Below are 11,664 nucleotides of genomic sequence, written 5' to 3'. Positions count from 1 at the left end.
AACTTCATTTACCCCAAAACCTTGGCCCTGCTCTCACAACCTTCTACCTCGACTTCAAAATTGATCCACATAACTTCATTTTTGACATACACATGAACCAAATCACCACTTTGGCACCTCATTTGGTGTACATATTAATTGAAACTTCGTCGACCTCGATCACCAAAACCACAACACAAACAGAGCCAGAACAAAAACATAGAATCCTTTTTCCTGCTTTCTGCCCATACGCACAAAGTGACACAACATTTCGTATTTGTACATATGATCTAAGTGTGTGACATTTCCTTAATTGAATTCTTTCAATATACCCAACGACTGCATAAACGCTTGAAAAGTAATGCATTTTCAGATCAGTCAAGCTCCACAACAGTTAAAAGTCTTGTTCAACACCTCTTCCAATAAAAGCGAGGCAGGTTTTTCTACAAGAGAGCTCAAAATAATCATCTGACACCAATTGTCAGAGACAGAACCTTGGTTGTACCTCCACTTGGTAAGTTCACGGGTATCTCTTTTTAATTTCTTTGCTTGCTAAATTCTCATTGGTTCAACTTCTGTGTTCACATCCAGTAGGCTGTTCTGTGGAGGAATCTCCTCATACCAGCATGGTAGTTTATCGCCAGCAAAAAAGTTTCTCTACACACCTTCCTCATTTATCTGCACAAGTTAAAAAAAATAAAATTCAAAAGATCAACCTCAATCCACACCTTCCGCAGCTCAAGAAAAGGATATGCAGAAATCATGTAGTTGAAAACCCATACCACAACTGTCCTCACTACACCACCACTTCCGCTATCACGGGCCATGGCCAGCGATACTGCCTTTACAACAAGAGCCTGCACCAGGTCAAAACAAATATCTAAGCAAAATCAAAATCTACAACCCCTTTAGATGTCAAGACGAGAGCCAAGCAGAGACTTACTGCACAATAAATAGCCTCTAGAAATATTGAATAGTCAGTTACAATGATCCAAGCATTTGCAAAAATAGTTAAAACCAAATGCTCATATGCACACACCACGTTTGTGCGGCATCCTATTTTCCCATCCCTATTACAATTCAAAATGAACTCAGAATTGTGACCACTTGCCTCCGCTTCATCCTTGGTCATGCCCTCTCTCCAAGCCTGATCTAAAAATCCATAAAGGTAGCTAGAACCAGAACCTTAAAAATAAGAACGAGCAAATGTTAATTAATTGTAAGTTGCAATTCTCATGTAAGCCTCAAATCAAAGAAAAAGACCCCCTGTAGCAAATGGAAGTTTCAAAAATGTGCCACCAAGTGGAATGTATTTATCCCACCCACCCACAATTAAACCTGCTTCAAGAAAAGACTGCCAGATACTTCTAATCAGTAAAGCAAAAACACAATGACTATATTCACTCTTTTTACAAACATCCAAAGAATGTGGAGAGAGAAAATGAAAATGAAATGAAATGATATATTAACGTCTTCAAAAGGCCAAAATGACCTATGAGACCAAGCTGTTACAACATAGTGAATTTGATACCATGTCCGGAATTAAAAAGAACTCAAACAAAAATACAACTACTACAAACTGGGACTGTATGGATGTGCCAGCTAATACAAAAGCCCAGTACAATGTGTAGTCCAATGAGAGAAGGGGGGGGGGGGGGGGGGGGGGAGATATGGTAGAGATCCATCCTCATTTGCACTTTGTACGTCGAGAAAGTATGGCTCGAATCCTCTGCTGTAGTCTTCGTCGATACTGTGTAGCTCCTCTCCTCAATCGCGGTCGTCTAGATCTCCCTAGCACCAATGCTTGGTCTATGAGAATGCCAGTAGTGGTAGTATGAGTGTGGGCAGGGCTCTGCAATGGTGGCTGCTCCTCTGGGTGTCCAATATCTAGTGTAAGGAAATCTGTAATCTGTAATCATGGTGAAGCCATGTGTTTGAAACCATGATGTCATGTGTGCATACCAGCATGATGTATCCCCTTGTAGAGCTAATTGTCTAGAGGACTCTACGGCCAACCTAGCATATACTTGCACCCCATATAGCATAGTAGAGGCAACCAAAGTATCAAAGAGCCATAACTTTGTCCTAGGTTCTTGGAACTGAACCTGCGAACTAATCCTCTCCAATCCTCCCAAAGCTGCATAAGCTCTAGTCCGCCGTCTAGTCTCTGCTGCTCTTCTCAAAGAAAATCTCGGCCCAGTAAAAACTACCCCCAGGTAAGTGTATGCATCTGTATACTCCACAATCTCATAACCATATGTGTAAGTAGGTGCTGATCTCTTGATCCACTGTGGTGTGGTGTTAAACACCATAACCTTGGTTTTACCAAGGTTTACACACAATCCACTATCCTCTGCAAAACTGTGTAGTGCATCCAAATGTCGCTGCATACCCTCTGGTGAGTCAGATATCAACACAATATCATCAGCATATAACAACAATGGGATCCACGTCCCTGCCAGCTGGGCACCTCTATCACCCTCTCTGTCAATGTAATCAGACACCTCATCAACATACATACCAAATAGGGTACGAGACAATGGGCAGCCCTGTTTCACCCCAAAAGTAGAATGAATTAAATCAAATACCCCCTCCGGAGTGCGTACATGTCCCATCACTGCTTTGTACAAAGCCGTAATCCCCCAAATCAACTCTATGGGCACCCCCATCTCCTGTAGTCTGCGCATCAATCGAGCTCTCGGTACCATGTCAAATGCTTTGCGGAAATCCACAAAGCTACAATAAATCCGTCTCCCATGTGACCTGCCCTCCTCAATGATGGCTCTGAGTGTCAGAATATGATCAAGAGTGGAGAAACCCCTCTTGAACCCAGCTTGACCCTTTGCTCGTACACCCTCACCCTCTGCCCAATCACTCAAGTGCTGCGCAAGAATGGATGCATACAATCGTGCCAACGTGTGTCCAACCATAGTAGTGCGGTAGTTGCCAGGCTCTGTAGGATCACCTGCCTTGAAGATAGGCACAATAGTAGACAACCTCCAAGTCTCAGGTAACCCCTAACACATGGCACGATTGAACAACATTGCAAGGACCTCCATCAACATATCCCTAGCATGTATAAAGTGCTCCGCTACTAGACCGTCATGATCATATGCCCTCCCGGTCCTCATCCTGTCAATGGCCATTGCACCATCCTAGTGGTAAAGAAGGTGTTCGTAGCTGGGCATGGCTCTGTAGGGTCTAGAAGGGGTTCCTGTCCACAAACTGTATATAACAATGTTGCATATTGGCCCCACACATCAGGTGAAGTAATCACAGGGGGAGGGGAGTGCTCATGAAAGAGTCGCCATGCCTCTCCCGAGTCCCTACTCAAGAACATATGATATAATTCTCGCTCCATCTGAGCCAAGTAAGCTTGCTTCTTCCATCGCACAAGGTGTCGGGAAGCAATCCGAGATTGTCTGTAGCGATGGCTCCTAAAAGAAGATCCCTATGAAGCTGGGCTCTCATCTCTCTACACTCCTCATCATACCAACTACCAGAATGTCGTCTCCTGCCCGGCTGAGTGTGTGGGTATGCCACTGATGCAGCACCATACAGTGTCTCAGTCAGTAGAGTGGTGCATTCCACCACTGAGAGGTACCAGCTGTGCCTTCCCATAGACGAAACCAAATCTCCTCTGTATAAATGGAATCAGTCTCTGGTGTAAATGTATAATAGGTGTGTGACTTGCCTCCTAATGTCTGGGTTGTACTATACTAAAATGAAACGGATAGTGTCAAGAGAGCATCATCCACTACTACGCCCACTGGCCTGGCTCCCACTGTGAAATCCTGAATGCAAGGGACAAAGCTCGGCTGTGTCATAACATAGTCCACTGTATTGGCCCCATGTCTGTGTCGCAAGCATGTGAAATCGACTGCTCCAAGAAATCGCTATAAGCCATTAGGTATGGCTAACCCATGTGTAGTCGTCATCTCCATGAGATATCTCCCATACTCTGTATGCTCTCTGTCATGTAAGCGTCTGTCAAGCCCCAACTCACCCACATCCAACTCTCTAAGCATCTCATCTGAAGTGTCGTAGAAGACTGCCTGAGTTGCCCGTTTGGGCATTGAAGTCCCCTAGGAGAATTGAAACCGGCCCGTAGGGCGGTGGACGTTGGCTTTCACCCGAAATTCTTTACTTTAGACACACACAGAGTACTTTGCAAAGGTAACCTGTAACGAGGATTAACACCTAAGTACACACACGGCTCGGGAGCTAGAATGCTCCGAGCAGACGCGACAACCTGTAGGCCCCCAAATTGGCGCCCCTTTCGGTATTTCTTTATTCTTTAACAGAGGGAATAAAACCCGTGTTCTCCTACAAGCTGCCCCGCACAACCTAGGCCGAGAAACACCTGTTCTGGCCCGATTTCGGCAACATAAACTGTACTAGGACGCTTCACAGTCAGTATCCCCACGCAATAGGTAACTTTCCCGACGCATACGGACACTTTGCAAAACCTGGTGAGAATCTGCAGCACGCTGAATTCTCTGTTTTCTGCCCCGAAAATGTGCCAGTTCACCTGTACAGCGGTCCCCTTGCGTCCCCGAACCTCCTAAGGGTATTAGGGTCCGTTTAGGGCCGAAACCCTAAACCTGCAAAAATACACAGCAGGCTGTAATTCCCTGTTTTGGGCTCCGTTTTGCGTGCCGGTCACATCTGTAGCAAGACCTCGAGCTCCCGCACCTGTAGGGCTACTTGCCCTTTGAATCGGACGAGATTTTTGGCGTGAAACCTCTCTGAATTCACCTGTACCTGCGAGGGATTATCCGCTAGCTAATCCAATACCTGTGCAAGAGGCTCTTGCCTCGGCAATTGCGATGAACCCACATAATTGTACATTAGTCAAATGAAAAGCCCACTAGTGGGGCATAACATACTGCTCATAGGGGAAAGAGAGAGCAGTGTGTAGCGAGTAGGGCATCACTCCGGGCACCGCATAGTACATAAGAGGGAAAGGAAGCACTCCATAGCTCTTAACCTGTGATAGAGACTTGCAAATGAGCCTCCCTTCTCTAAATTTAGCGCCAACTCCTCCTTGCATTGGAAAGTGCACAAAAATGTGACACTTGACGCATTTACAAGCATTTTCCCGTTTCAGGTTCACCGCTTAAAAATATCCTGACCGGTTGCCCAGTTGACTTCGCGGCAGAGTTGTAAAATGTTCCCCTAGTCATACCGCGGAGGTAATGATGTGAACACATTTCTAGGCCCAAAATAGCAGTTCCCTAAATTTTAGGAGATGCTTTTGTTGGGCTCCCACTGGTCTTCTGACCATCTATCCTCATTGGGACCGCATCCAAAAATGCAATGTGGCCCAAATGTCGGATACTTTTCTGTTGATAGTTACACCTTGACTTTAGGCCTTTATTGAGTTCACTTCCTAGTATCCACCAACTTGCTAAGTGCGACGGGGGAACCTATCTAATAACTCCTCAACCTGGCCCATAATCTCTTTCTGCTGCGCCGCACTAACCATGTAGGGAGGTCTATTTGGTGGGCTACACCCTGGTACCAAATCTATCCGATGGTCCTCAGGTCTCTCTGGCGGCAATTGCGACGGTAATGAATCAGAAAAACAATCACTAAACTTTTGCAAAAATGCTAACCTTTCTTTATCTAACACAAATAAATTTGACTGATCACTATCTGAGACATCACGTGCAAAAATCAAGTACATAGAAAGATGATTCTTTATTACAGAAGTGATAGCAGAAGCAGATACAATAGGGACTGACTCTCCTTTAAGCTTTACATCCAAGATGTGAGTTTTGCCCCTATGCTGTACAATGATCTTTTTGTTGTAGGCATCCAAGACTCCATGCACTCAGAACATCCACCGGATCCCCAACAAGGCATCACAACCTTCCAGCGGCATGATGTAAAACTCTTCAGTGTCCACATACAACTGAATATGCAGACGCAGTTTTCCAATGATGGGAGTAACACACTCTGAGTGGCCAGGACATGCCAACCCTGCCTCTGCTGTGTACCCCATCTCTTCAGCTCTGATGCCCAGCTTCATAGCTAACTCTGGTGAGATAAAGTTGGCTTTGGCACGTGGATCAAAGAAGATGAGTGCCGTCTGATCTCTAACTTTACCCCATGCCCTGCATAACTCACTGGCATCTGTGCTGGGCCTGTCACCCACCATGTCTGGCACTAAACGTGCCGTGGGTTTAGGCTTCTTGCCTTTCTGGTCTTCTTTATCGTGTGAGTCAGCTGGTCTTTTCCTTTGTGGACAATTGATAGAAAAGTGACCAGGTTGCTCACATATAAAGCATTTGTTCTCAGCCATTAGGACCTTCTTTTCCTCGAGCGACTTACGCACAAAAGGCTTCCTTTTCTGTTTCTTTGCCTGCGCTCCAGAAGTCCCAGCTGAATCCTTGTCTTTGGTGGCCTTTTCTGACCCCTGTGACGCATCAGGAGCCGTTTTCACAAAGGGCTTCTTCGCTGAATTTTTCTTTTGCTGCCCTCCTTTGTCACTGCTCGGAAATCCACTGTCCTCTCCTTTCAACAAGGCAAGACTAGTGTTCGCAACTTCCATAAGCTGAGTAAGGGTAGCCACTCTGTTCTTTGTACAGTAATCGCGAAGCCCTTTAGGCAGCCCACAACAATACTTCTCTATCTGCTCTGTCAATGGCACAAATCTGTAGGAGGTCACTGAGAGTAACGCTTTACAAAACCTCCTATTGTACTCTAGCAAGCTCTTGCACGAAGCTGAAGTAAGCTGGTGCCAATCTGTCATGACGTCGGCTTCAAATTCATTTGACAGCCAAGCAGATGCAAACATTTTCTTGAAGTAAACCCAAGTGGCAGGTGCCTGTCCTTACATTAACAATGTCATCCACCATGTAAGCGCATTGTCCTTTAAGAAAGTGACAGCTTTCCTGACCTTCGAGGCCTCTGTAAAATTCCCCCCGCATAAGCTGTATCAAACTGCTGAGGAAAGTGAGGGCCTTTGTCTTATCCTCGAAACCACTGAAGGTACTGAACTTTACCGCTGCACCACCTTCTTTGTAAGCCTTCGGCTTCTCTAGTGCCCCCAAGTTGTCATACGGAATGGTCTGCAACATGGGCACTCTAGTAGGCATGATCGGCACATCTTGGCCATTCACATTTTGCGTCCGAGGTGCGATATCTGGCTGCTGTCCAGAAAAACCAGCCATGCCAAAATGACCCTGTGGCACCCCAAACTGGCCCTAGTTGCAATGGAAACCTTGTTGCATGCCGATACAAACAACCAGAAATCATACATGAAGCGGAAGTCATGGAACCGGAGCAAGTCGTGAAATCATACATGAAGCGGAAGTCGTGAAATCATACATGAAGCGGAATCATGAAATCATACATGAAGCGGAAGTCATGGAACCGTTTTAGCAAATTTTGCATGTTGATTCGTTCTAAGACCACTGTCACTGCACAAGATGTAGCTCGGTTGTTCATTAAGCATTGGTACCCCATATGTGATTTGCCAAAGTTAATCCTTTCAAATAGTGATGTTACGTCTACGTCAAATTTTTGGCGAGCTTTCTTTGAGAATTTTGGCACAAAGTTAAATTTTTCATCCACAGTGAGATGGTCAAACAGAAATTTACAATCAGTTGGGTTTTGATGTTTTGAAGTCATATGTGCATGATCAACAGTCTCATTGGGAGCTCTATCTCCCATTGGTCCAAGCAATTTTGAATGACTTATTCCTCTTCCATTGGTAGGACTCCGTATGAGATGCCAATGTTGAAAGTCAGTCGTTAGATGAGATTTCTGAGCGTGTAAAGCTTCGGCTAAGCAAGGCTCACAAGTCTTACTCACGGATAGGCTAAGAAGCATCATCAGGATGTTACTATCAAAGAAGGGGATCGGGTCTATTTGAGAATCATGAAGCAACGTCATAAGCAAGTCGGAAAGAAGTATCCTAAGTTGTCTTTCAGAATGTATGGTCCATTTCCTGTCATTAAAAAGATCAATGGGGTTTCTATGAAATTGCAATTGCCTAACTCATGGTCAATGCACAACGTTTTTCATGTTTCTTGGTTGAAAGTGTTTCAGGGTACACCTCCAAAGGACATTTCCGAAGAAGAAGAACCAAAAATCATAGATGAAGCATAAATCATGGAACCGGAGCAAGTCTTGTTGCATCGGTTTCGCCATGGTTCAAAGAAGTAAGTGCGACAGTACTTTTTGAAGTTCAAGGATGAACGAACCCACGAGGCAGTGTGGGTCCATGAAGAATTTTGCAGAGATTATCCAGAGCTGTCAGCAGCCTACAAGGAAGCCATGTAGCTCGATATCAATACCTCACTTTAAAAAGGAGGGGATGTCACATGCACATCTAACCCTATGTGCATGTGGACAAGCTATCTCAGGTATAGGGTTCAGGTTAGCCTAGGAAGTGTTCTGGCACCTTTGTGAGCCTGTACGCAGGTCGTGCATGTCCAGGCACTTAAAGTAGTTGCATATCCTCTAATTGCACAACCCAGTACCACCCAGTATATGCATTGACCAAGCAGTACACCCAAATTCCATAACAGTTTGGGACAGTCAATTCCGAGCATTTTATTTATTTATTAAATTATTATGTCATTTTTCCAAGGTCGTGGGGCTGTTGGGGAGACTGCTCGACCCAACCTTGTGCAGGTATATAAGCAGAGGGAGGGCGATCACTACAGGCACAAGAGACAGCAGAAGAAGCTCAGGCAACTTGCAGTGCACCTTCTCAGCAAGGGGCGAAAAGCCTTAGCGTTTTCAGCCATCCAGATCAGCTAGCGTTTTGGAGTTCTAGATCAGCCAGCTTTTTTGAGTTGCAGCTTCCCCCTAGCGTTTTTAGTCATCGGCAGCCCGATCCAGCCACACAGCCCAACGTTTTCAGTATTCAGCCCTTAGCCATTGCAGATCCAACCCTTAGCTTCACACATCTTGCCTATCGGCAGCAGATCCTCACCGTATCGTCGGATCAACCAGCGTTTTCAGTTTCAGCCCGCTGATTTCAGATTTCAGCATCTACGTTTTCAGCGCATCGTCGTCGAGTCGTTGCCATCGTCATCCTCGCCGACATTGTGTCAGTATCCAACAGCAAATCAACGTTTTCCAAATTTCAGTTTTCAGCCCGTCCTCGTCGTCGTCGTCATTGTCGGCGAGTCCATTGCACCTAGACCATTGTATCAAATTTGTGCAATCTATAGCATAGACCTCTCTCGCCTTAGAGAGGGGGGGCCCTTGGAGGAGGGTTTGAGAACAGTCTAGTGTCATATTCTCCTCTCTCTCTCTCTCTCTCTCTCTCTCTCTCAGCACCTTATTTAGCATTCACTTTGCTTTGATCATTGCACTCTCTCTATAAAAGGAAGGGAAGGATCTCCCTTCCATAAGTAAAAGGAACCCTTGAGCACAGTTCGGAGCACACATCTTGAGCAATATCAACATTCACTTCCGCTGCACCTTACAGATGCGATCTCATGCACACATCCAATGCTTACCTAAACTTCTTCGTAGAAAAGCACCTGCTTTCCCATAAAGCAACTTGCTTTTTAATACACCAACTACTTTTCTGACAAGCTTATTGAGAACCCATCTTCATTCATGTACTAATCCTTAGCATGCAATACTTACCTAGACCAAAATCTATTTAGACCATGACACATTCCTATCCATGTGTGTCACAAAGTGGGTAATGGGAGCGGGAGCACGAAAAATGCTCCTAAGTTTGTCTGTTACTTACGACTTACACTACAAATTCTTAGCGATGCTCATTCCCCCCCATTCTAGAATGCTCGTTCCGGATGGTCAAATACTCCCTCTAGATGCTCTGAGTCACCTGTCCAATGTGATACAACAGAAGTTTCCATTCCAAAAGGGCCTAGCCAATATTCCCTACGCATAAGGAGTAAATATTCTAGGATGCCTCAAGGAGTATTTTTGTTTGCAATGCTCTATGTCATTCCCCTAACACGCATCCAAAATATTCCCTTAACTAACAGCTCAAATGTGGGCGCATTTAAATAGATTTGTTCATTTCCTAGGACTGTACAGAAATAGCCAAATTAGTAACATAGAGAGAAACTAAGCGCAAGAGAAACAGAAAAAGGAGAGAGAGAGAGAGAGAGAGAGAGAGAGAGAGAGAGAGAGAGAGAGAATGTGTGTGCGCGTGCGCGTGCGCAACCCCTGCAAGCTACCTTGAAGTAAGCCAAACTTGCTGCTAAGACAGTATTCAGCTCGCAAAAATGCATATGCATTTCTTATGGGCAGGTGATCCAAACATGTTGATAATTTAAGCATAGAAAGGCACTTCTCTAGCATGTTAACAAGGATGTGTATGCATCTCTGGTGAGCAGTTAACTACAGTGAGTATAAACTTGTAAAGAATAAATGAGCCTTGATTTTTACCAGTGCTAGTGCGTGAATCTGCTCCCATAATGACCCCTTTGTCGTATTGGACGGCCATGATGGTGGTCTGCAAGGAATAAAAATCAAAAACAGATGGCGAGGGAGCCCAAAATAAGAAAGAAAAGGGGTGGCTTCTTACTCCCATAGAGTGGGCAGCTTGCAACTCCATAGCTGTCGCGTAACGTCTGCTCGGACTTCGTTGTTCTTTTTTCCCTGCCTATGAAATAACAGGTGGTGTCATACTATCACTGATATTAGCGATGGAAGATTTAGAAATTTTCTCATGTAGTAAAACGGAGTCTTTTCCAGATACAATGAATAACATCATGAGCTTCTGCTCGAGAGGCACCGCATACCTAGCTAGGTACAATTGGGGGCAAGGGACCACCGGCACCCCCACCGGGCCGGCGGTGCCCTGCCCCCAATCGTACCTAGCTAGGTATGTAGTGCCTCCCCTCACATAAGCTCGTGATGTTGAGGTAAGTCACAATGTGGGAATTATTGTGAGAATTTGTCCAAAACTTCTTGTGCTTGGCTCCGCCTTTATTGGGGTTGTAAGTCCTCAGGACTAAGTAACACGAGATAGTGAAGGAAGTGCGAGTGTTGGTATCGATGCGAAGTGAGACATGAAAATAAAAAATCCGCTCAATCGTTAGATGTGTCTGCATTTACTTTTTAGGTTCCAATTTACTTTTTAGTATTTTTGTTTAGCTTATATGTTTTTTGTTTTTTCCATTTGGACAACCAAATGCACACGTGTGTGTGGATAGGCATGAGCCTCTCACAGGGACCGCTCGAGTTCCAATCTCATCCATGCATTCAACGTTAACTTTTTGATTGCCATTCGTTGCCCTCGAGATTCCCCCCCTTCAACCCCCTCCATTGATCCCACCACCCAAGGTCATTTAAGACCCCATGCAACTTAGTCATGTGAGTTGTAAGTTTCTCTTCTAGCTTTCCTATGTCCGTCTTCAGTTTGGGTACAATCTCATAGGGGGTTTACCTCGGGTGACAACCAAGCAGGATTGTGTGGGTCTCTCTACTTAGTGCTTTTGTATGTAGTGGGTATGAGCATGGAGCTTTTGTGATGAAGTTAATATCAAATAACTCTCTCTCTCTCTTGAAGAGAGTATTGCCCACAAAAAAAAAGATGATATTAGTTGTTCCAAGCCATGTTCATGGCGTTGGTGTTCCAAGCCATGTGCGTGTCCTTGGTTTTGCCTTTTTTGCCTTTTCTTGCCCAAGGCGAATGAAACATGTGTGGAAAAGACACAAGACTTCAACTTGCCTCCAAGG

General features: G+C 45.0%; 1 protein-coding gene across 1 annotated transcript; it reads right to left on the bottom strand.

The window, feature by feature from the left end:
* Window positions 1–325: 325 nt before the first annotated feature.
* Window positions 326–10,696, bottom strand: LOC147444170 (proteasome subunit beta type-6-like). The gene is made up of 5 exons (XM_086526881.1): window positions 10,508–10,696; window positions 10,369–10,435; window positions 1,091–1,164; window positions 762–836; window positions 326–657 (listed from the first exon to the last, which is right to left on the bottom strand). The coding sequence occupies exons 1-5, from the start codon at window positions 10,535–10,537 to the stop codon at window positions 637–639; spliced, it is 267 nt and encodes an 88-aa protein (XP_086383007.1). The 5' UTR covers window positions 10,538–10,696; the 3' UTR covers window positions 326–636.
* Between the last annotated feature and the right edge of the window lie 968 nt (window positions 10,697–11,664).

The sequence above is a fragment of the Adiantum capillus-veneris genome, chromosome 13, assembly GCF_014529385.1.
Source record: "Adiantum capillus-veneris isolate H3 chromosome 13, ASM1452938v2, whole genome shotgun sequence".
Taxonomy (NCBI): domain Eukaryota; kingdom Viridiplantae; phylum Streptophyta; class Polypodiopsida; order Polypodiales; family Pteridaceae; genus Adiantum; species Adiantum capillus-veneris.
The sequence above is the reverse complement of the archived record's forward strand: the minus strand, read 5'-3'. Positions and strand labels throughout refer to the sequence as shown.